This window comes from Pristiophorus japonicus, chromosome 22, assembly GCF_044704955.1.
Source record: "Pristiophorus japonicus isolate sPriJap1 chromosome 22, sPriJap1.hap1, whole genome shotgun sequence".
NCBI classification, from domain to species: domain Eukaryota; kingdom Metazoa; phylum Chordata; class Chondrichthyes; family Pristiophoridae; genus Pristiophorus; species Pristiophorus japonicus.
In genome coordinates, this window is record NC_091998.1 from 64,245,111 (window position 1) to 64,270,002 (window position 24,892).

General features: G+C 47.1%; 1 protein-coding gene across 10 annotated transcripts in view; it reads left to right on the forward strand.

The window, feature by feature from the left end:
• Positions 1 to 262: 262 nt before the first annotated feature.
• Positions 263 to 24,892, forward strand: part of LOC139235112 (LIM domain-binding protein 1-like) — a 35,095-nt gene continuing 10,465 nt past the window's right edge. For 5 of the 10 annotated variants that reach the window (XM_070866285.1, XM_070866293.1, XM_070866294.1 and 2 more), the window contains exons 1-10: positions 263 to 301; positions 3,313 to 3,404; positions 5,697 to 5,741; positions 6,306 to 6,381; positions 8,901 to 9,003; positions 9,385 to 9,557; positions 10,659 to 10,781; positions 12,424 to 12,507; positions 16,694 to 16,817; positions 21,847 to 21,992. In XM_070866285.1, the coding sequence (XP_070722386.1) occupies positions 3,385 to 3,404; positions 5,697 to 5,741; positions 6,306 to 6,381; positions 8,901 to 9,003; positions 9,385 to 9,557; positions 10,659 to 10,781; positions 12,424 to 12,507; positions 16,694 to 16,817; positions 21,847 to 21,992 (894 nt within the window). In that variant the 5' untranslated portion in view covers positions 263 to 301; positions 3,313 to 3,384. Of the gene's footprint in view, positions 302 to 3,312; positions 3,405 to 5,696; positions 5,742 to 6,305; positions 6,382 to 8,900; positions 9,004 to 9,384; positions 9,558 to 10,658; positions 10,782 to 12,423; positions 12,508 to 16,693; positions 16,818 to 21,846; positions 21,999 to 24,892 lie in introns of all 10 variants that reach the window. The other 5 variants (XM_070866284.1, XM_070866289.1, XM_070866290.1 and 2 more) reach the window with 2 other exon arrangements.

Consider the following 24,892-nt stretch of genomic DNA (forward strand, 5'->3'; position numbering starts at 1 on the left):
ATCTGACTGCATTGAGGCTACTGCTCATGCAGCCAGGCTGCATTGGGGCTCCTGATCACTCAGCCTGTGTGCAACGGGAGCGCCGATCACTCAATCTTGCTGCATTGGTGCTGCTGCTCGCACCGCCGGGCTGCATTGGTGCTGCTGCTCGCACCGCCGGGCTGCATTGGTGCTGCTGCTCGCACCGCCGGGCTGCACCGGGAGTGCTGCAGATTGAGGCGCGCGACACAGGGATGCGCGTGCGCGGGCTCCTGACTTCCGGCGGAAACTGGCCTGGCGTCGAGTTCGGGAAAAGCGAGCGGTGAGTGAGGAAAACCGGGAATAGCGCCGGGCAACCGGGAATGGGACTGGGAATCACTGAGGGAGAGACTGGGAATCATTGAGGGAGAGACTGGGAATCATTGAGGGAGAGACTGGGAATCACTGAGGGAGGGACTGGGAATCATTGAGGGAGAGTCTGGGAATCACCTGAGGGAGAGACTGGGAATCAGGGAGGGACTGGGAATCATTGAGGGAGAGACTGGGAATCATTGAGGGAGGGTCTGGGAATCACTGAGGGAGAGACTGGGAATCATTGAGGGAGAGACTGGGAATCACTGAGGGAGAGACTGGGAATCATTGAGGGAGAGATTGGGAATCACTGAGGGAGGGACTGGGAATCATTGAGGGAGAGACTGGGAATCATTGAGGGAGAGACTGGGAATCACTGAGGGAGGGACTGGGAATCATTGAGGGAGAGTCTGGGAATCACCTGAGGGAGAGACTGGGAATCATTGAGGGAGGGTCTGGGAATCACTGAGGGAGAGACTGGGAATCATTGAGGGAGGGTCTGGGAATTACTGAGGGAGGGACTGGGAATCACCTGGGGGAACAGGAGATGTTGATGGAGAGATAACAGGTCAGGTGGGAGAAGGACCTGAGGGAACAGTGGGAGTGATTCTAGGAATAATCCCAGGAAATAGCCGTGAGCATGAGAGAGGGAGCAGGGGCAGATAGAGGAAGGACTAGCGATAATCTGAGGGGGGCAGTGACGGGAGAAAATGGGAATCAAGGAGAGGAGGAAACCTGTGGGAAGAGTTGGGATTGACGGGAAGAACACCATGTTAAATGTGTGAACGGGACAAACTGGTCGAGAGGAGACTGGCTCAGTGGATAGCACTCTCGATCTGAGTCCGCAGGTTGTGGGCTCAAGTTCCACTACAGAGACTTGAACACAAAAATTTAGCCTGGCACCCCAGTGCAGTGCTGAGAGAGTGCTGCACTGCCGGAGGAGCCATTTATCAGATGCGACGTTAATCCGAAGCCCCGTCTGCCCTCTCGGGTGGATGTAAATGATCCCACGACACTATTTCGAAGAAGAGCAGGGAAGTTCTCCCCGGTGTCCTGACCAATATCATCACTAAAAACACATTATCTGGTCATTATCACAAGTTGGTGGAGTATAGCTAAACTACCTGTGGCGAAACAACCGTGACAAGACTAGGGACTGGAGTACCTCTCCCAGCTCACCCCAGGGTCTGAGGGTCAGTGTTGCTACACTCCAGAGAGGTGTCCCCCCATTTCCCCCCCACGGGCTTTGTACTCAAGCCTCTGAGCATTGTTGCTCTGCTGTGACGGTGCTCAGTTTGGTGAGGTAAGCCATGCCATTGGCAAAGTACTGGGATCCAACTCCTGGCTGGTCAAGGAATAATAGTGAAAACATAGGTACCTACCGAAGGGAGGGAGTAAATATCATTCTGTGGATCAGTGGGATTCTTGTTATCCAAAGGGTTAATAACTTGTGGTCACTTGTGATTACTTTCCACTCACCAATAACCTTGGTAACATTAATTTTGGATTCCACCTGAACCACTTGGCTCCAGACCAAGAGACAGCCTTGTGACACTAGAATGATGCTAGAACTGAGTGGCTATACCTGTCAGGAAAGATTGAACGGGCTGGGGCTCATTTCTCTAGAAAAGAGAAGACTGAGGGATGACCTACCAGGTTATTCTTTAAGATTATGAAATGGTTCGATAGGGTGGATGTAGAGAAGATGTTTCCACTTGCAGACAAGACCAAGATGAAGAGCCATAAATATAAGACCATCACTAATAAATCAAATAGGAAATTCAGGAGAAACTTCTTTACCCAGAGAGCGGTGAGAATGTGGAACTCGCTGCCACAGTGGGTGGTTGAGGCGAATAATATCGATGGATTTAAGGGAAAGCTGGATAAACACATGAGGGAGAAAGGAATAGAAGGATATGTTGATGGGGTGAGATGAAGTCGGGGTGGGAGGAGGTTGGTGTGGAGCATAAACACCGGCACGGAGCATGACAGGAACCAGATGCCCTGCAGTGAGTGACTCCTTAAAGCCTCTTTGCCATCTACAAGGCTCAAGACAACAATGTGATGGAGTACTCGCTCAATGTTTTCGTGCAGCTACAACAACACTCAAGAAACTTGATATCATTCAGGACAGAGCATTCTGCATGATTGGTGCCCGTGCCACTAAACACCATATCCATCCCATCACGACAACTATCGCATGGCTGCAATATGTACTGTCAACTGGATACAACTCACCAAGCTTACTTCAACAGCGGCTCCCAGCCCCCTGACCTCTACCACCAAGGAGGACAAGAGCAGCAAGATCCTGGAAAAGTCACTTCCAAGTCACACAACATCCTGACTTGCACATTGTCACGGGGTCAAAATCCCCAAATTCTCTTATTTAACACCATTGAGAGAGCATCGTCAGCAGAAGGACTGCTACATTCAGTGGCCTGACCAAGAACTGAAAAACTTAGGCATTTGAGACAAGCATGTGACACATGAATAACCCTGGGTCTTCAACTTAGCTGTGTTTGCCTCCCAGCAGACTGTGTGATGGGAGGAAGTTGATGATGTGGAGTGCACTATGTCTCAATGGGATAGGCTTAATGTACCAGTTGGTCTCTTCCTCTTTGTGACTGAGTGTGAGATAGGCACTGTGGGATGTCGGTAAGGGATAGAGAATGATGCTTATCTGAAAGTCTAAGATGGGGAGTACTAGTTCCTGTGGGATGTACAGAGGTTGGGATTATTGTTTCCCGCTGATCGTACAGAGGTTGGAAATTGGGAATGATATGGGAGAGCAAGGGATAGAGATTGGGAATACTGTTGTCGTGGCAGTATACAGGTCAGAAGTTGAGTGCAGCATTTCTGTTGGTGCAACTTTTGAAATCCTATTGCCTTGTCAGATAGAAGTTAGAGAATATGCCTGATGGTTGGATCAGTGAGTGCATTGTTGCAGTTTGCCTAATGGTTTAAGTCTCTGTCTTGTTACAGATCACCCAGTCAAGGTATCCAGACTGAAAGTATTATTCCAACCTGAAGTGTATTCCTGAGACTGAGGGAGCCATGCTGGACCGAGACCTCGGGTGGGTATACTGCTCGTGAAGTGACGCATTCCATTGCTGCATTGTAATCGAGTTTCCTTCTCCCTATTTACTGGCAGCTAAGCTCCCTGAGATGAAGTGTTTTCCAGAAGAATACTATATAGCTTCTAACGAGAGCTAGCGATACTTAGCTAGAAACTGAGCTATGTGATTGCCAGTCAAGATTGGGATTGAAAGCCAGGATCTTTAGATGATCAGCAGTTCTGGCTGGAGTTGCTCAGTCCCCTGAGTGGGTTGTGTTGGCCAGACATAAAAAGCGATGAGTGCCCTGGGTTACGGTGTATTTATGGAGTAATATCAGAACTGAGCGGTTATACAGATCAGGAAACACTGAACAGGCTGGGGCTCTTAAGTCAACCCTCAGCCTTCTCTTTTCTTAATAGAGGTCTTTAAAATAATCAAGCAGTTTGATAGGTTAGACGTAGAGAAAAGATTTGTACTTGTGAGGGAAAACAAAACTAAGGTCCATAAATATAAGATGGTAATAAATCCATTCGGGAATTCAGGAGAAACTTCTTTACCCAGAGAGTGGTGAGAATGTGGAGCTTGCTAACAGAATGGGTAGTTGAGGCGAATAGCAGAAATGTATTTAAGCAGAAGCTGGACAAACACATGAGGGAGAAAGGAATAGGAGGTACTGTTGACAGGGTGAGTTAAAGAGGGGTGGGAGAAGGCACATGTGGAGCGTTAACACCAGCAATGGATCAGTTGGACCCAATGGCTTGTTTCCGTGCTGTAAATTCGATGTAATTCTATGTAATATATTGTTATACCGTGTTACCCAGAGATGCTTGTTGAACAATGTTCAGTTGTTGTACAAACACATCCTCTTTTCGAAGTGAGATTGTAAGTCATAGGTGTAAAATCAAGGATCTGAATGCAACGAACATTTACTGTGTTGCTTCTTCGAGGGGCTGGATGGCCGACTCCTCATGTTCCTGTGTTTAAGCACAGGGAGGGTAGTCCATCTTGGAGAAGTGTGAATAAATGTTTTATGTTTCCCTGATTTGAGTCGCTGAGTTTGGTGCGAGGCTGTGATGGGGAGTGGCGGTGCAGGGAAGGCCTCTTTTCAAATAGCTGCCGCTGTGTTCTTGTTGCATGTTCGTGTGAATCAGGTCTGTTGAGCAGGACAAGTCTGTCATATCAGGCTGGAGTGAGTGTTGCACTTAGCAGATTTGTGTGGCATGGACTTAATTTGTGTTGTGATCAGCTAATGCTGTATGTGGGACTCTAATTGGTTTGTGCCCTTATGGTTGAATGATGTGATTGCAACGCGTGTCGAATTCAGTTAAAGACGAGACATTGAGCAGCAGGCTTTAGTACTGGAAACCTACAGTATCTAAAACTTGTGTAATATGCTGTGACTTGGGACAGGGCACTTTTTTATGCTTGGCAATCACTGTATTCACATCAGGTATGACATTTACCCTGGTGTTTATTATAGATTCATCGTTAAAACTCCATTATGGTTTGTGTGCGGTTTGGACTTGTGCTGAATACTGAATTGGATGAATTGGTGCACTGGAAGGAATCCAAGCCCAGGGTTACTTAGCAACTTAATAGCGACAGCAAAATATTTGGATTCTGTTTGGAGGGTCTGGAATACGTGCTGTGAACGAGCTTTGAATTCGAGCCCACTCCTAACATTTGGTTCTCGGATTAGTGCTGCACCTGGGAGAGGAAAATCCAGACACCTTCCTTCGCTCGACTTGAGAAATTTGAGTTGGAACATCAGTGCATAGATTGCAACTGTGGGCCACCACTAGCAGGCAGTGAATGAATATAAAAGATTTTTAATTCATAAACAAAGATGAAAAAGTGTTTAATTACTGTTGAATTTTTGATGGCCAGTATAAATGATTTGCCCCCTTATAGTGCGTCCTTCACGGCCCTTGATCACTGTTTCTTCTTTACACTGAAAGTTGGAATAAAAAGCATTGTGAGAGTGGCTTAGAGCACTGGGGTGCCAGTGTGCGGAACATTCGGTCATAGATTTGCACCTTTAATCTACCAAACGATGAAGTTGCAGATGACCGTGGGGAAGTGTCCATGAGGAAGCCATGTCCTTTCCCTTCGTCATCCCTGAGGTGTCCCGAATGACCAATACAGAGCAGGACAGTCACAGCTCTTCAGAGAAGGTTGCCCAACTGATCTCAGTGTTGCATGGCCCAGGGAGAGCAGAGAATGTTAGCTTTAAATGAAAAATATACTGTACAGAAGATTGATACTGAGCGTAGCAGAAATTAACTTCACCGCTTTCATCTTCATTTGTAGTCCGACCCCGTCTTATCCTCCCACGTATCCGGAGCCCACTATTGGGTAAGGACTTTTTGGTTCTGTTGTTTTTATTGTATCTCCTGTAGAAGGGAACTTTCAATTAGTTACATGCTGCCCATATTGCAGGCCTCAGCAATCACCTTTTTCTGATAATTAAAAAAATGTAACAATCGATGCTTTTGCTTCTACCAGTAAAATATTTCAAACACAGTTCTGGGAGGACAGTAGATGATTGCCAGAGAAAGCTGATCCCTTTGCTGGTGAACTCGGTGATGGTCAAGGCCAGCTCTGTAGTGTCTGTCTAAGCATGTCAGCTGTGTATTCACTGTAAATAATGCGCATCATGGCGTATTGGTGATACTAATGTAAAAATCGTACCATTGGTTTCCAGGTCTCACAATAATGCCAGATGCACAGTTGATTTTACAGTAGATTATAATATTGCTGTATTATTATCAGGCTGTTGTTGTAGTTCTATAATTGCAAGTGATCCTAGGATGTTCCATGCCAGATATGTTTCTGTAGTGAATGTCACGTATTCTGGGGATGTCACAGATCCGATTGCCCCATTTAATTTTAATTACTAATTCGTTCCTGCAATTTCAGAAGACACACGCCTTATATGTCGCAGCCTGAGTACAGGATCTATGAGCTCAACAAACGTCTTCAGAACTGGACCGAGGTGAGTAATTTCAGGCCGCGTAATCAGCAGAGTCTCATGTATGCAAAGTTTCAGAACTTTACTCCGATAGTAATCACTAGCTTAGAGCCGGAACATTGTTTTCTGCTAAATGCAATGTTGTAAATATCAGAGGGAACATCTGGAGAGGAGGGATACTGAAATTGTTGAGATTGCATCATTTAACCAGTATCCTCTGCCTGGCAACCAACACCATAGGAGCAGAGGAAACTCGCCACGCAGCCACCCTTCCTGCACAACAGGTGGGGCGCGGCAGGAGGGGGATGGCCAGCTGGCTGCAGGAGTTTTTCCCCCATTGCCAATTTCCTGTGGCCTCTCCTGGCGGCATGAGCTTTTTACTGGGGCATAGATCCACAGTGGCCATGTTTCCCTCCTCCAGTACCTTACCCAAGTGGCCTTTATTCAGAGGCGAGCTTTGTCAATTAGTGTCTCCAGGCGGTGAGGTTCCCAAACCCGTGCAACGTTCACAAGTGCACACTTGGAACAGGGATCACTGAGCAGTGATCAAGATTTTGAAACCCTGACTGGCAAAGGGATGGCATTCGCCGCTGAAACATAGAAACATAGAAATTTACAGCGCGGAAGTAGGCCATTTCGGCCCATCGTGTCCGCACCGGCCGATAAAGAGCCGCTCAGCCCTCGGTCAGCAGCCCTGAAGGTTACATATAAACCTATGAACAATGGTGGAAAGGTAAAGAGCACCTAGTCCACCCCACACAACTGCGACACCCCTTATACTGAAACATTCTACACTCCACCCCACATGGAGTCATGTGATCTCCTGGGAGAGGCAAAAACCAGATAAAAACTCAGGCCAATTGAGGGGAAGAAATCTGGGAAAATTCCTCTCCGACCCATCCAGGCAATCGAAACTAGTCCAGGAGATCACCCTGGCCGTATTCAATTCCGTGCAGTACTTACCGTTATATCTGCGCCGGCCAACAAGAGGTCATCCAGTCTAATCCCAATTACCAGCTCTAGGTCCGTAACCCTGCAGGTTACGGCACTTTAAGTGCTCAGCCAATCATCTCTTAAAAGTTGACCTCGACAAAAGCTGCCCATGGAGATTTAGCGGGTTCGAGAGCGTAGATTTCCTCATTTCTGACGTCAATTTCAATTTGGCTCCATCTGCAGGGGATCTGTGGCGACCAGCACCAGGGCAGGCAGGTTGATCAGCCAATCAGATTGAAGAATTCTTACAGACAGCAAAACAGGAAGTTAAAAAGAAGGGAATATAAATCACATTTGAATCATTGTATTGAAAGCAAAATAAAGATTGGGACATAAGAGAATATATTTTAGAAATCTGCAATTTTTAAATGTTCTTCCGAGGGAATGAAACTCCACACTTGTAAAATTAGTTTTTCAGGCCCAGAGAGGTTGTTCAGTAGTAATTTTGACTTAGTACGCTGCTAAAAACTCAGTCAATTCTGATTGAATAAGGTTTAACATTTTCATTGTTTTTTACAGCGAGAATATTGTGTAAAATCACAACAAATCAGTGATTCCTAATGATTCCATCTGCGCTGACAGCCTTGCCGTTATTACTTCCGCAAATTCTGGGCTTTTCCCTGAGCTTTAAACCCAGGAGCTGAAGCGCGTGTGTCATCAGATGAGCTCACTCCGCACAGACCTTTGGTAGGGCATCCCAGCTACTCGTTCCAAACCTGCTGAGCCAATGGGAAAGCTGGCTGCTTACAGTTTATGGACGTGGTGGCATTTATTGGTTCAGCTACAATTTTTTTTTTTTGTTCAATATTCTCCCCCTCGCCTCTTTTCTCGAAGGTGCGATTCCTTAACACCAGTCACCGTCTGCTACCTTGCCCTAGTGGCCTTATTCGTTTGCCAGCCTAGACAATAAGCGGAGGCATCACGAACGGTGCCTGATTGTGCCCTTATCTGACATCCACAGTCACACACTCACAGGCTGCCCACTCCCACTCCCCAAATACTGAAGCCAATTGGGGTAACATCGTTACTGCTACTCTGGCAGCTTGTACGGCGAGGGGTCGTTTGGGAGTTAGATTCCGTAACTTGAGGATTACCAATGTAAGGGCAGGATAGGATGGGATAGTTGAACATTGTTTGTTATACGCGCACAGTACAACGTCTGCTGTACAAAATGCATCGTGACAGTGTAAGATTATCTTTAGAACCAAGACAACACTCCAATGGAGATAGATGCCTTCAGAATTGAACTGATTCTGACATTTGTGCAATGTTCTCGTAACTGCACATGAGCGAGAAATTGAATGGGCAGTGCAGCCAGTTAAAGGGCCATGCGCATTCAAAAATTCTTTATAGGGAACAGAGCTGTCATTGTAGATGAGGTGAAAACACCCCCCATGCCTCACTGACTCCCTGTTTCTTTATTGTAGTTTACTTTATCAGATGAAGATTAACTTTTATTATTAGGCTCCTTAGTTCAGCCGCTGTTGAGGGTTCTATTCTCTGGCGAGTACACTATCTACCACTCTTTGTCAATGTGATTTTTCTCTCAGGAGTGTGACAATCTTTGGTGGGATGCTTTCACCACTGAATTTTTTGAAGACGACGCAGTGTTAACTGTGGCCTGCTGCCTGGAAGATGGACCAAAGAGATACAGTGAGTTGCTCCTGTTCCTCATTACAGTCTGCGCACATTTCAGGCCAACTGCAGCACACGTATATCAGTTTGCAAACGTGTGCTGAAGGCTCTGCCATTATTTGAAGCGACAAAAAATAATAACAAAAAGCAATAAACTGTGCCGGGTAACGTGGAGAAATAGTGTCGTACTCAGTATGTTACAATTTGGTACCTCAATAAACTGTACATAGTAACACAGTAAAGCTGTATTCTAAGTCAGAGCAGTAATGTTACTGCTTTGTCAGTTGGAGAAGTGACCCACACTTTACAAACTGTTTAAATGTATAAAGTTCAAATGTATTATAAAATCCTTGTCAAAGTTTTGAAATTTGAAGTTGTTTCCCTCTTATTTCCACAAAGCAATCGGCCGGACCCTAATCCCTCGGTATTTTCGTAGTATCTTCGATGGTGGAGCCACGGATCTTTATTTTAACCTGAAACACTCAAAGGAATCGTTCCACGGCAATCTGGTGATACTGGACTGTGACCTGTGCAACATGGTCACACTGCATAGCAAACCCATCTTCACCAAGGTAGGACACGTCCTGCAGTGCTGCTTGTAAATAGGATGTGGACACTTTGATTCCCTGCTATTTCTGTCAGCTAGCGGTTAAACTGTGAACCTGTAGGGAAGGCATTTCTCTTGCTTTTTTTTCTCTCATGAATGTTCATTCTGGCCCTCGGTGGGAAATGCAGAGTGGACCCTAAGGAGGTTCCAACGTCAAGGTTGGAGAATTGAGGAATTTGACCTGAATCACTTGGTGCACACTCAGAGAATTAGTTTAAAAACATAGAAACATAGAAAATAGGAGCAGTAGTAGGCTATTCGGCCCTTCGAGTCTGCACCGTCATTCAATATGATCATGGCTTATCCTCTATCTCAACACCATATTCCCGCTTTCTCCCCATACCCCTTGATACCTTTTGTTTCTAGAAATCTATCTATCTCCCTCTTAATATATTCAGTGACGTGACCTCCACAGCCTTCTGTGGTAGAGAATTCCACAGGTTCACCACCCTCTGAGTGAAAACATTTCTCCTCATCTCGGTCCTAAATTTCCTACCCCGTATCCTGAGACTGTGACCCCTTGTTGTAGACTTCCCAGCCCCGGGGAAACATCCTCCCCACATCCAGTCTATCCAACCCAGTCAGAATTTTATACGTTTCAATGAGATCCCCTCTCATTCTTCTAAACTCGAGTGAATACAGGCCTAGTCGACCCAATCTCTCCTCATATGGCATTCTGCCATCCCAGGAATCAGTCTGGTGAACCTTCGTTGCACTCCCTCTATGGCAAGTATATCCTTTCTTAGGTAAGGAGACCAAAACTGCACACAATACTCCAGGTGCTGGCAGAGTTTAGTGGTTCGGTTTAGACTTTGTTTTTGTACCGAGAAATCCAGTTGAAGGGCCAAGCTCCACGGTATAATGGATTGCAGGATGATGGAAAGACAGAGTGTCCTGATTTTCACACAGCGAGGATATCGGGTGGCAGCTCAGTTTGTGAATGGCGTCTTTGCAATTTAGGAGGCAGAAGAGAGAAAATTCGGAGAAACACCATGGCATCAGTAAAAAAGAAAAGACAGGCGGCGCGAGAGAGATTATTCAGCTTGTTCTTTGTCTGTTGTCTCAGGTATGTACAGAAGGCCGCCTCTACCTGGAATTCACCTTCGATGATTTGATGCGTATAAAGAATTGGCATTTTAATATCCGACAGAATCGCGAGCTGCTCTCGCGCAGTATCCTTGCAACACATGTGAGTATCTGATTTTTCTTTAAAAGTGATTTCAACCGATTAATCTTCCTCATATAGATGCATAAACTGATGCCCAAAATGCTGCCCTTGAAGGGTTTGCTGACTGGCCAGCAAGGGTATGACTTTCAGTCCCCACCGCCCTCGCTGCATAAAAGGCCTGATTCTGCTATCATGGCATGGTTTGTTCTTTTGTCATCGGCTGCCGTTGACTTTCTGGGCACCAGGGGGAAAAAAATTCCCTAAATATGCAGAACTGGATTTTCCTCTTTGATGTTTTCGGGGCGGTAATGGTGGCGGGGCGGGAAAGTTTGCGCCTGGGAACAGTTTGCGCCTCAGTCAGTAACATTGGGCAGCTGGGCCCTGTGTCAGGGAGCCCTGAGTCAGGGGGCGCAGCGCTAAGGGAGGGCGTTGTACCCCTCTCTTGGGCACTGGGGTGGGAAACTCCCGAGCTAAAGAGCCAGGCTGGGAGCGCTCCCAGAGTCGCCGGGGGTGGGGGGGTGAAAAAAACGAGAACAAAAATCACAAAAATATTCCCAAAACATTGCCCACGCCACCACAACACAACTCGTAAAAAAAATTAAAAGTCAAAACCATCGCCCTTACCTCAGGAGCCCATTACTCACGTCCCCGCTGTCGGGATGGTGGGACCGCTCTGATTTCCCGGGCGGTCACTGCGGGGCGCGCTTTCCGGCGGACGGGTCGGGCTCAAGTTCAAACTCGTGCTGGTGTCGTAACCAGGAGCGTTGCACATCAGGCGCTGCTGCGCCGTACCGCTAAACTGGACCCGAGGATCGCTGCGGGGCACTGGAGGCTGACTGCCCGGCCACAACGCCTCATTGCCGCCGCTCCGGGGCGAAAAACAGAGCGCAGAAGACCCAAAAACCCAGCCCGCAAGTTCTATTTCATTTGTGTTCTTTGTAAGTTTCAAAAGCTTATGCATCTTATTCTTCATGTTTTTCACGGTGAGATTTTGCTATTTTGTCGAGTGAAATACATCATTGGATCAATTGCCAATTAGCTAGTTGGGAGCCAGCAACCAAAATAAGGGCTTGTTCGATTCGCGCGATGGTTGGCGGGTGCTCAGAGATCATGGAACGATACAGCTCAGAAGGAGGCCATTCAGCTCATTGTGCCTCTGCCGGTAGAATTGCGAGAGTGTGAGAGGTGGTTCCAACACTTTGGGATATCGGAGTGTGGGCTGGGTGCTGTGTACCGAGGCACTAGACTACGGGCTGAGGTTGAGCAGCCATTGAAGTACACGGGCTCCCACATACAAATCCAACTCTTGGAGTGTGTGGTAGGAAAGTAAAAAATGATCTGTTGTTACAGTCTGATCATTCTGATCGCCCTGTACAATATTGTTGTCTGCGAAAGGTAAACAAATTCATCTTCACGTGCTTGAACAGAGCATAACAAGTATATTTAATACAAACATAACAGACTGGGACATTGCTTGTACAGCTGTAATGACAAAAGTTGGCCAGTTTTGTGAAAGATTTGCTGTGATTATTGAGGAATAAAAGTTGGAATGTAACTAGTGTTTATTTGCAGTACTGAGTTGCGCAGTTAATGATTCTATGTCTCTACAAAAGCCCGTTCCTTTGCACTTTTTACTGCCATGTCACAATATATTTTATTTTAGGCTCAAGATCCACCAATGTTGGAGCAGTTATCCAACAGTATCACCCGCTCTGGTCTCACAAACTTCACCCTTAACTACCTCAGAGTAAGTATGATGCCTAAGCAGGAAACCCAAGTCTAAATAAAGAGGAATCTACTTAGTTGATCAATTTTCTCTTTTTTTTAAAGAATGTATTGAGTTGCTAAGGACCCTGGCTCCAAATTGATAATATTGTGTGGCTTTGAGGACAGCTAGTAATCTTTTGAGGGTCAATGAGAAGGCAGTTTTTCCCTGCATCTAACATCATCATCATAGGCAGTCCTTCGGAATCGAGGAAGACTTGCTTCCACTACTAAAGTGAGTTCTTTGGTGGATGAACAATCCAACACGAGAGCCACAGACTCTTGTCACAGGTGGGACAGACATTCGTCGGGGGAAAGGGGGGGAGGGGTGGGACTGATTTGCCGCACGCTCCTTCCGCTGCCTGCGCCTGATCTCTTCGCTCGCAGTGTTGAGATTCAAAGAGCTCAGCGCCCTCCCAGATGCACTTTCTCCATCTAGGGCGGTCTTCAGCCAGGGTCTCCCAGGTGTCAGTGGTGATGCCGCACTTTACCAGGGAGGCTTTGAGGGTGTCCTTGTAACGTTTCCGCTGCCCACCTTTGGCTCGGTTGCCATGAAGTAGCTCCGCGAAGAGCAATTGCTTCGGGAGTCTCGTGTAACAGTACTTATAGTGTCATCTAACAGTACTTATAGTGTCAGCTGTAACACAGTTGGTATGACCCTCACCTCTGAGTCAGAAGGTTGTGAGTTGAAGTCCCACTCCAGCGACATGAACACGAAAATCTAGGCTGACACTCTCAGTGCAGTGCTGAGGGAGTGCTGCACTGTCGAAGGTGCCGTCTTTCAGATGAGACGTATTCCCTCTCGAGTGGACGTAAAAGATCACATTGTAGTATTTCGAAGAAGAGCAGGTGATCAGGAGTTCTGGCCAATATTTCATTATCATCATAGGCGGTCCCTCGGACAAGAATGAGAATGCTTCCACGTGAGATCTCCGATGTTTCAATGAAGGATCCCATATTCCAGTCCTGAACTCCAATTGAGGGGATCCCTCGATCAACATCACTAAAAATATTATCTGGTCATTATCACATTGCTGTTTATGGGAGCTTGCTGTATGCAAATTATCTGTGCTTTTCCTACATTACAACAGTGACTATACTTCAAACAGTACTTCATTGGCTGTAAAGTGCTTTGGGACGTCCAGTGGTCGTGAAAGGCACTATATAAATGCGAGTCTTTTTTCTTTTTACTGGAGAGGGTGCAGAGAAGATTTACAAGGATGCTACCAGAAATATGAGAGTATACATATCAGGAAAGGATGAACAGGCTGGGTCTCTTTTCTCTTGAAAAAAGAAGGCTGAGGGGTGATCTAATAGAGGTCTTTAAAATTATGAAAGGTTTTGACAGAGTGGATACAGAGAGAGTGTTTCCACTTGTAGAGAAGAGCATAACTAGAGGCCATCAATATAAGATCGTCACCAAGAAATCCAATAGGGAATTCAGGAGAAACTTATTTACCCAGAGACTGGTGAGAATTTGGAACTCACTGCCACAGGGAGTGGTTGAAGTGAATAGTATCGATGCATTTAAAGGGAGGCTAGACAAGTATATGGGGGAGAAAGGAGTAGAGGGCTTTGCTGATAGATTTAGATGACGAAAGACAGGAGGAGGCTCGAGTGGAGCATAAACGCCGGCATGGACTGGTTGGGCTGAATGGCCTGTTTCTGTGCCGTATATCCTGTGTAATCCTGCCTAACCTGATGCTGAATGTGAGCTTTACCCTCCGTCTAACTGCTGTTCCTAATCTGGCAGTGCTTGAAACCGACTTGTCGGTTCTTCAACTGGCATAAAGTCATTCTTTGGTGCGCTCGTGGGAGGCCGTCTGTTGCCTAGTTCAGACTTGTCGGTCAATACCAGCAAACAGTTCAGTTGCCTGTCTGTTGTCTGATTACAGAATGACCCATAGTTGGGGAGTGAAGTAAAGAAAGTAAACGGGAAGTTAGAGAAGGGAGCATTGGGGTTGGGTGGTGCAGTTTGTTCCAGCACCTCATCTTTCTATAGGCATTATACAGCCTTCCGGACTCAACATTGAGGTCAACAATTTCAGATCATAATATTTGCCCTCATTTTTTCGGAAGGCAGCTGTTGCTGGTGATTCTGATAGTCCCATTTACACCTCCTCTAAACCCATCTTCTGTTTCTTTAAAACCCCCTTAAACACTCTTCCCCCCCCCCCCCCTTTCCCAGGGCAGCTCGTGATGACTCCGCCATTCACACCCTATCTAGACTCATCTTTTGTTTCTTAACTTGTGCCATTACCATCTCATTTTTTGCCCTTTTGTCTCTCAAATCTCTCCTGCCTCCCGCCCTATCACAGACCTTCCCTTTTGTTCTTTCCTCCTCTTCCTCTTTCCCTGCCCCTGCACTTCCTTAAGAATCTGTTGCATCTCAAACTTTTCCAGTTCTGATAAAGGGTCATCGACCTGAAACGTTAACTCTGTTGCTCAACACAGATGCTGCCTGACCCGCTGAGATTTCCAGCATTTTCTGTTTTTATTTTGTTTCTTTACTTGTCCCTGTACCATCTCCCTTTTGCCTCGCACCTTCATTCCTTTTGTCATTTAATCTCTCCTGCCTTCCACCCTGTCACAGACCTTCCCCTTTGTTCTTTCCTCCCCTCCCCCCCCCTTTCCCTGCTTTTGTACTTGCTTAAAACCTGTTACATCTCTTAACTTTTTCCAGTTCTGACGAAAGGTCAACCGACCTGAAACGTTAACTCTGCTTCTCTCTCCACAGATGCTGCCTGACCCGCTGAGATTTCCAGCATTTTCTGTTGATATTTTAGATGTCCAGCGTCTGCAGTAACCTGCTTTTGTATCACTGCTTTTGGGGCTCCATTAGTGGCAATAAAGTACCTGGAAGAGAATAGTTTCCTTCGATTAAAAAGGGGAGTACAAATAAAAAGTGTTGCATATTCAAGAGGGAGTTAGATAATTTTTTGGCAGTAGATTTGAGTGAGGGAGAGAAGAGTATTGGATGGATCTTTCAAACCTTGGGGGTCACCCAGATAGATTATAATAATCTTTCCAACCTATCATAGAAAAAAGAAAGACTTGGATTTATATAGCACCATTCACGACCACTGGACCTCTCAAAGCGCTTTATAGCCAATGAAGTACTTTTGGAGTGTCATCATCATAGGCAGTCCCTCGAAACGAGGATGACTTGCTTCCACGCCGAAAGCAGATCAGTTCACAGGTTTTTCAATGATATTCCGGATCCCGAACTGTATCCTGAAGGTGCCTGTGTGTGGATTTTTTTAACGTGGGGTGGCCGTTGCACATCAGCCACCACACAGGCTTGACAGAGCGAGGTCTTGGCCCAGTGGCAAGGGTTAACCAAGACGACTGGAGATCAGCTCTGCTGCACGGACCGAGTGTGCACACATATCGCAGTGCGGGCTGGCCCGTGCTGCCCCTGGGCCCTCGCCTCTTCTGGGCCCCAGAACTCTCGCTCCTGGGCCCCGGTCACATCCCTCTACGAACTCTCGCCGCTCCTTCCCCCGACCTGGCTGCTCCTGCTGTGCCTGCCCGCACTGCAGTCAGCCGTCGCTCTCCTGCAGCAGCACCCGCTGCTCCCTGCAGTGGTATGCCACCACACGCTGCTCCCTCCAATGGCCCCGGCCTGCTGATGGTCTTGCAGGCCGGGACTGTGCCGATTTCTGGGCTGGGCCGCCGCACGCTGCTCCCTCTGATGGCCCCTGTTCTCTGTACTTTGCCGGCGGCGGCAGTGCTGTAGCTTAAGAGCGTTGTTCAGTACCACTCTGTGAACATCAGCTGCCAAAACACCCAGTGCTGCTGTGGACTCGCCTGGTGCTAATCTTTGCAGGTCAGGCAGCATCTGCCACACACGGTCCTGCAGCACGTCCACTGTAAGCCTGTGTGTCAATAAAGTTGCTTGTGTTGAAAAGGCTGCCGACGGAGGCCTTGGAGTGTAGTCACTTTTGTAATAGAATCATATCACATGTGGGAAAACCACTTCCCTTAGCGTTTGCCTAACACAGGTGTGGTATATAATGAAAGTGCAGGGAAAGCTTCAGCAAGGGATTATTTAGGGCACATTTCTGAGCTCAAGGGTCAGACAGGTAAACCGTTAAACACTTGGACCTAAATATCAGAATGTGGGGCTGATTTGTGTGCTTTGTTTTTTTTCCTTTTCCTCACAATAGCTTTGTGTCATTTTGGAGCCAATGCAGGAACTAATGTCAAGACACAAAACCTATAACATGAGCCCTCGCGACTGTCTGAAGACCTGCCTGTTTCAGAAGTGGCAGCGGATGGTGGCACCTCCAGGTAAGAGGGTCCGGGGGAGACCTGTCACGTGCTGCTGGCTGGCAGGAACATCTGCAACGAGAACCTTTTATTCTTCTGAAGTGCCGAGGATATTTCCAACCACATCACAGCAGAAAGCATAGTCGGGTCCATACTTGAAAACCATACTGTGTCCCACAACATGGGCCACAGTCATTGTTGCATTACACACTACAACACGAGCCCAGAGTCAGTATTACATTACACGCTACAACACGGGCCCGGAGTCAGTGTTATATTACACGCTACAACACGGGCCCAGAGTCAGTGTTATATTACACGCTACAACACGGGCCAGAGTCAGTGTTACATTACATGCTACAACACGGGCCCAGAGTCAGTGTTACATTACACGCTACAACACGGGCCAGAGTCAGTGTTACATTACACGCTACAACACGGGCCCAGAGTCAGTGTTACATTGCACGCTACAACACGGGCCCAGAGTCAGTGTTACATTACACACTACAACACGGGCTCAGAGTCAGTGTTACATTACACGTTACAACACGGGCCCAGAGTCAGTGTTACATTACATGCTACAACACGGGCCAGAGTCAGTGTTACATTACATGCTACAACACGGGCCAGAGTCAGTGTTACATTACATGCTACAACACGGGCCCAGAGTCAGTGTTACATTACACACTACAACACGGGCTCAGAGTCAGTGTTACATTACACGTTACAACACGGGCCCAGAGTCAGTGTTACATTACATGCTACAACACGGGCCAGAGTCAGTGTTACATTACATGCTACAACACGGGCCAGAGTCAGTGTTACATTACATGCTACAACACGGGCCCAGAGTCAGTGTTACATTACACGCTACAACATGGGCCAGAGTCAATATTACATTACATGCTACAACACGGGCCCAGAGTCAGTGTTACATTACACACTACAACACGGGCCCAGAGTCAGTGTTACATTACATGCTACAACACGGGCCCAAAGTCAGTGTTACATTACACGCTACAACACGGGCCCAGAGTCAGTGTTACATTACACGCTACAACACGGGCCAGAGTCAGTGTTACATTACACGCTAAACACGGGCCAGAGTCAGTATTACATTACATGCTACAACACGGGCCCAGAGTCAGTGTTACATTACACACTACAACACGGGCCCAGAGTCAGTGTTACATTACATGCTACAACACGGGCCCAGAGTCAGTGTTACATTACACGTTACAACACGGGCCCAGAGTCAGTGTTACATTACACGTTACAACATGGGCCCAGAGTCAGTGTTACATTACACGCTACAACACGGGCCAGAGTCAGTATTACATTACATGCTACAACACGGGCCCAGAGTCAGTGTTACATTACACGCTACAATACGGGCCCAGAGTCAGTGTTACATTACACGCTAAACACGGGCCAGAGTCAGTGTTACATTACACACTACAACACGGGCCAGAGTCATTGTTACATTACACGCTACAACACGGGCCCAGAGTCAGTGTTATATTGCACGCTACAACACGGGCCAGAGTCAGTGTTACATTACATGCTACAACACGGGCCCAGAGTCAGTGTTACATTACACGCTACAACACGGGCCAGAGTCAGTGTTACATTACACGCTACAACACGGGCCCAGAGTCAGTGTTACATTACACGCTACAACACGGGCCAGAGTCAATGTTACATTACATGCTACAACACGGGCCCAGAGTCAGTGTTACATTACACGCTACAACACGGGCCCAGAGTCAGTGTTACATTACACACTACAACACGGGCTCAGAGTCAGTGTTACATTACACGCTACAACACGGGCCCAGAGTCAGTGTTACATTACATGCTACAACACGGGCCAGAGTCAGTGTTACATTACATGCTACAACACGGGCCAGAGTCAGTGTTACATTACACGCTACAACACGGGCCCAGAGTCAGTGTTACATTACACGCTACAACACGGGCCAGAGTCAGTATTACATTACATGCTACAACACGGGCCCAGAGTCAGTGTTACATTACACACTACAACACGGGCCCAGAGTCAGTGTTACATTACACACTACAACACGGGCTCAGAGTCAGTGTTACATTACACGCTACAACACGGGCCCAGAGTCAGTGTTACATTACATGCTACAACACGGGCCAGAGTCAGTGTTACATTACATGCTACAACACGGGCCCAGAGTCAGTGTTACATTACACGCTACAACATGGGCCAGAGTCAATGTTACACTACATGTAACAACACGGGCTCAGAGTCAGTGTTAAATTACACGCTACAACACGGGCCCAGAGTCAGTGTTACATTACACGCTAAACACGGGCTCAGAGTCAGTGTTACATTACACGTTACCACACAGACCAGAGTCAGTGTTACATTACACGTTACAACACGGTCCCAGAGTCAGTGTTACATTACACGCTACAACACGGGCCAGAGTCAGTATTACATTACATGCTACAACACGGGCCCAGAGTCAGTGTTACATTACACGCTACAACACGGGCCCGGAGTCAGTGTTACATTACACGCTACAACACGGGCCAGAGTCAGTGTTACATTACACACTACAACACGGGCCAGAGTCATTGTTACATTACACGCTACAACACGGGCCCAGAGTCAGTGTTATATTACACGCTACAACACGGGCCAGAGTCAGTGTTACATTACATGCTACAACACGGGCCCAGAGTCAGTGTTACATTACACGCTACAACACGGGCCAGAGTCAGTGTTACATTACACGCTACAACACGGGCCCAGAGTCAGTGTTACATTACACGCTACAACACGGGCCAGAGTCAATGTTACATTACATGCTACAACACGGGCTCAGAGTCAGTGTTACATTACACGCTACAACACGGGCCCAGAGTCAGTGTTACATTACACACTACAACACGGGCCAGAGTCAGTATTACATTACATGCTACAACACGGGCCCAGAGTCAGTGTTACATTACACACTACAACACGGGCCCAGAGTCAGTGTTACATTACACACTACAACACGGGCTCAGAGTCAGTGTTACATTACACGCTACAACACGGGCCCAGAGTCAGTGTTACATTACATGCTACAACACGGGCCAGAGTCAGTGTTACATTACACGCTACAACACGGGTCAGAGTCAGTGTTACATTACACGCTACAACACGGGCCCAGAGTCAGTGTTACATTACACGCTACAACACGGGCCAGAGTCAGTATTACATTACATGCTACAACACGGGCCCAGAGTCAGTGTTACATTACACACTACAACACGGGCCCAGAGTCAGTGTTACATTACACTCTACAACACGGGCCCAGAGTCAGTGTTACATTACACGTTACAACATGGGCCCAGAGTCAGTGTTACATTACACACTACAACACGGGCTCAGAGTCAGTGTTACATTACACGCTACAACACGGGCCCAGAGTCAGTGTTACATTACATGCTACAACACGGGCCAGAGTCAGTGTTACATTACATGCTACAACACGGGCCCAGAGTCAGTGTTACATTACACGCTACAACACGGGCCAGAGTCAATGTTACACTACATGTAACAACACGGGCTCAGAGTCAGTGTTAAATTACACGCTACAACACGGGCCCAGAGTCAGTGTTACATTACACGCTAAACACGGGCTCAGAGTCAGTGTTACATTACATGCTACAACACGGGCCCAGAGTCAGTGTTACATTACACACTACAACACGGGCCCAGAGTCAGTGTTACATTACACTCTACAACACGGGCCCAGAGTCAGTGTTACATTACACGTTACAACATGGGCCCAGAGTCAGTGTTACATTACACGCTACAACACGGGCCCAGAGTCAGTGTTACATTACACGCTACAACACGGGCCAGAGTCAGTGTTACATTACACGCTACAACACGGGCCCGGAGTCAGTGTTACATTACACGCTACAACACGGGCCAGAGTCAGTGTTACATTACATGCTACAATACGGGCCCAGAGTCAGTGTTACATTACACGCTAAACACGGGCTCAGAGTCAGTGTTACATTACACGTTACCACACAGGCCAGAGTCAGTGTTACATTACACGTTACAACACGGGCCCAGAGTCAGTGTTACATTACACGCTACAACACGGGCCCAGAGTCAGTGTTACATTACACGCTAAACACGGGCTCAGAGTCCGTGTTACATTACACGTTACCACACGGGCCAGAGTCAGTGTTACATTACACGCTAAACACGGGCTCAGAGTCAGTGTTACATTACACGTTACCACACGGGCCAGAGTCAGTGTTACATTACACGCTAAACACGGGCCCAGAGTCAGTGTTACATTACACGCTACAACACGGGCTCAGAGTCAGTGTTACATTACACGTTACCACACGGGCCAGAGTCAGTGTTACATTACACGCTAAACACGGGCCCAGAGTCAGTGTTACATTACACGCTAAACACGGGCTCAGAGTCAGTGTTACATTACACGCTAAACACGGGCTCAGAGTCAGTGTTACATTACACGTTACCACACGGGCCAGAGCCAGCTCTGTATGACTCAATATAACACGGGCCTTACATGGAGCAGTCGCCAGACAAGGTGACACCTGCTGGGACTGGGGAGGGTTTTTACTTTGGATCGTCTCTGACCCATTTGCTAAAAGTGGACCTGTATGAACACCAGAGTTTGAAATTTCCATTAACAAAAAGAAGGGAGAATGTCTGTTCATCGCTAATTCATGACCTACTAACCAAATAGCATTGTTAGAAATCGTGCTTCAAAACTGTTCCCGTAATTTCATTAACGATGAAGGAAAGTGAGCATTCTCCCATGGTTGTTGAGAACATTGCCCCCAGGTGAGAGCAGAGTCAGTCTCTCCTGATTTTTCAGCTCACACCGGAAGACCACCCGTCTAGACATAAAGTTGGAACATATTTGGGTGGCGTGCTACCATATTTAATGAAAACACAGTGGGACCGATGTATGTTGCAATTTACCGTCTCTAAAACTTTTGGTCAACTTTACGTTTTTTTCTTCTTTTCACGTAGCCGAACCCGTTAGACCTCCAACAGCCAAGCGGCGAAAGAGGAAACAGTCTGGGGGCACCACGTCCAGTGCAGGGCCAGCCAGCAACAGCAGTGGGGGCAGTAAGAAAAAGAGTAACCCAGCCACAGGCTTCAGTCTGTCCACTCAGGTACCTGTAAGCATCCTTCTCTATATTGATTTAATCACGTGTCTTTGACTGTCACTAACATTGCGAAACCAGCTGGCCTCTTTACACAGACTTTGGGAGAGCCTGGAGTTCCTGATCGGGCCAGTCACCAAGTCACACATACATTGGATCATAGGAATGGCATTCAGCCACACTGGAGGTTATCTAATGCTTTCTGCCTTTGGCTAGATTGAGCCAGTTGCCGCTCTTGTTTTCTGTTGATGGTGATAAGGCAGTGCATGTCCAACGGACAAGCTTTATCCCCAGTTATTGTGGGATAAAAATGGTCCTGCTACGCCACGAACTCCGATTGACACGTCTCCCAGGTTAGAAGAGCTGAGATGCCAGAAGGAAGTCCTGATGGATGGCAGCATCCACAACAGGAATAGTGGCTGCTGACTGCCCATGACAGCTGGGACTAGAAAACAGAATGATCCATTCCTTAACACTGACTGCTGCCAGCATCTCTCTGATGATGCTGCTACACAGTAGTAAAAGCTGACTGGCCCGATCGATCCAGATGTATTTAATGGGCAGCAGCACTTGCTTTGGACAGTTGGGGCTTAAGAGATGTTATGCCTGTAATGCTGCTCCATGCATAAATATTACCTCAGCAATCTGCAGCCTCCTCTCGGGCACATTTGATCTAAAAACATTGGTACCAATACCATTTTGAGAACCTCACGACATGGTTGTAAATGGATGTCTGAGCAGGGTAACCAGCTGCTATTTCTATCGCACTCCTCAAGTACAGACGACACAGAGCACCGAAAGTGCAATAATGAAAGGGGGGGGGGGGAGGGGAAAAAGAGGTCTTTGGGGTGTGAAAGTACAGTCAAAAACTTTTTTTGAGGGCAGAGACAAGATGAAGGTGGCGGGCCTAGTGGCTGTAGGATGAACCATCGATTGTGCAGCAGAGGGAGTGAGGAATAAGCTGGTGTCGCAGGAGGGGACGGGCGAGTGAGAGGTGGAGTTAGGGAGAGATCGTTGAAATAGGGATGGAGCTTGGCCATGGAGTGATTTATTGTTTTGAAGTGAAGTCGAGGATCCTGATTAATTTCCTAGGGCCGTGGAGCTCAGCGTGGGTGGATGTGTGAATTACACCCTGGTGCTTTACACGAGCTTGTAGAGACTGGAAGGGCAGCAAAGAATATGCTGAAGAAAGCATCGAGACGAACCACAGTGATAAAACATCTGGATGAGCAGAGTCTCTCTTTATTTTCCCTTTAAATGGTTCTGTAACCTTGAACCTTTTCCTTAGAAATCTGGCCCTGACTTAGCAACCGAGTCCCTTGGGAAAATAACTAACGAAACTGAACATTTTTGGAGTTGAGTTCAAAAGCAGGAACATAAGAAGTAGGCGCAGGCCCCTCGAGCCTGCTCCGCCATTCAGTAAGATCATGGCTGATCATCGACCTCAACTCCACTTTCCCCGAGTGATGTAAATATAGTGCAAGTGCTGTGTAAACGGGTCCGCTGGGTTCATGTGTGGGGCTGCGTTTGAGCTCTTTGCTTACATTCCCATTTTCAGATGGAAGAATGGGGAAGCTAACCGGCCAATAGACTATCCAGAAAATACTTTTGACACCTGTAGACGCTTCCTGACGGCCATTATATTCAGCAAGTGGCTTCCTGTGCTCTGGATGTGCTTTGGATGTAGTTGTCATCTTTGAGTACGTCAAGCTGTCCTGCTGAGGCTGCCAATGAGCACTTGTAGCACTCTTTACCTTTCATTCTAACGCTTTCCTCTCTGTGATGCAGTTGATTTGACTGGTTCTAACCCTGACTGTTTTAGGGTGTGGGGAGTAGGGTTTGTGGAGGTGTCTGTTTTCAATGCAGTACTGACCTGCTGTGTTCTTTACCCCTTGAGATTCGTGAGTTATGATGCGCACATCAGCATTACTGAAATCTCAAGTACTCTCTGAGATTTCCCTTAAAGCAGTGCTGAACCACCACTTCATATTGCCATATTGAACCTCAGTCGCAGTTTCCCTCTTAAATCTGGATTATCCCAGTGATATTTTTTCCTGTCTTGAAGCTCAGACCCATGTTGGTGATTTATTTCTATATCCAGGTGTATTTGAGGTGTTGTTGGAGGTGTTAACTCAAGTTTGGAATTGTTTGTGGGCCCCATTTTGTGAATGAATTTGATGGAATGAGCCAGTGTGAGGGTGATGAGCAGTGGCTGCGGTCTCATTGGTGGAAGCTCAGCTTGGAGGCAAGTTAGTGAGTCCCAGAGTCTGATCTGGGTGGCCATGCTGCTCAAACACTCAGCTTGCAGTGAGGTTAATGCATCGTTGACTGGTCACTGGTATGGATTAAGATGGCAACTTTCCACGTCAGATGGGAGAAGAATTTCCGCCCACTCCCTCTTCCAAAACCTGATGAGAAAAGAACACGCTTGGAACTAAAATCTAGGCTGACACTCCAGTGCAGTGCGAGGGAGCACTACACTGTCGGAGCGGCTGTCTTTCCGAAGAGATGTTAAACTTGAGATCTGCTCTCTCAGGTGGAAGTAAAAGATCCCGTGGCACTATTTTAAAGAGCAGGGGAGTTATTCCAGGTTCCCTGGCCAATATTTATCTCTCAATCAACATCACTAAAACACAGAATATCTGGTCATTATCACATTGCTGTGTGTGGGAGCTTGCTGTGCGCAAATTGGCTGCCGCGTTTCCCACATTACAACAGTGACTACACTCCAAAAGTACTTCATTGGCTGTAAAGCGATTTGGGGTGCCCGGTGGCCGTGAAAGGCACTATAGAAAGCTTCGATAAATTTGACTCCCAATAAATCGTGATTTGATCAATGTTGGCCTTTCCTGAGAAAGAATTAGTTCTTGAAGTAATGGTAATGTTGCTGCCTCCACTCTGGATCAGTA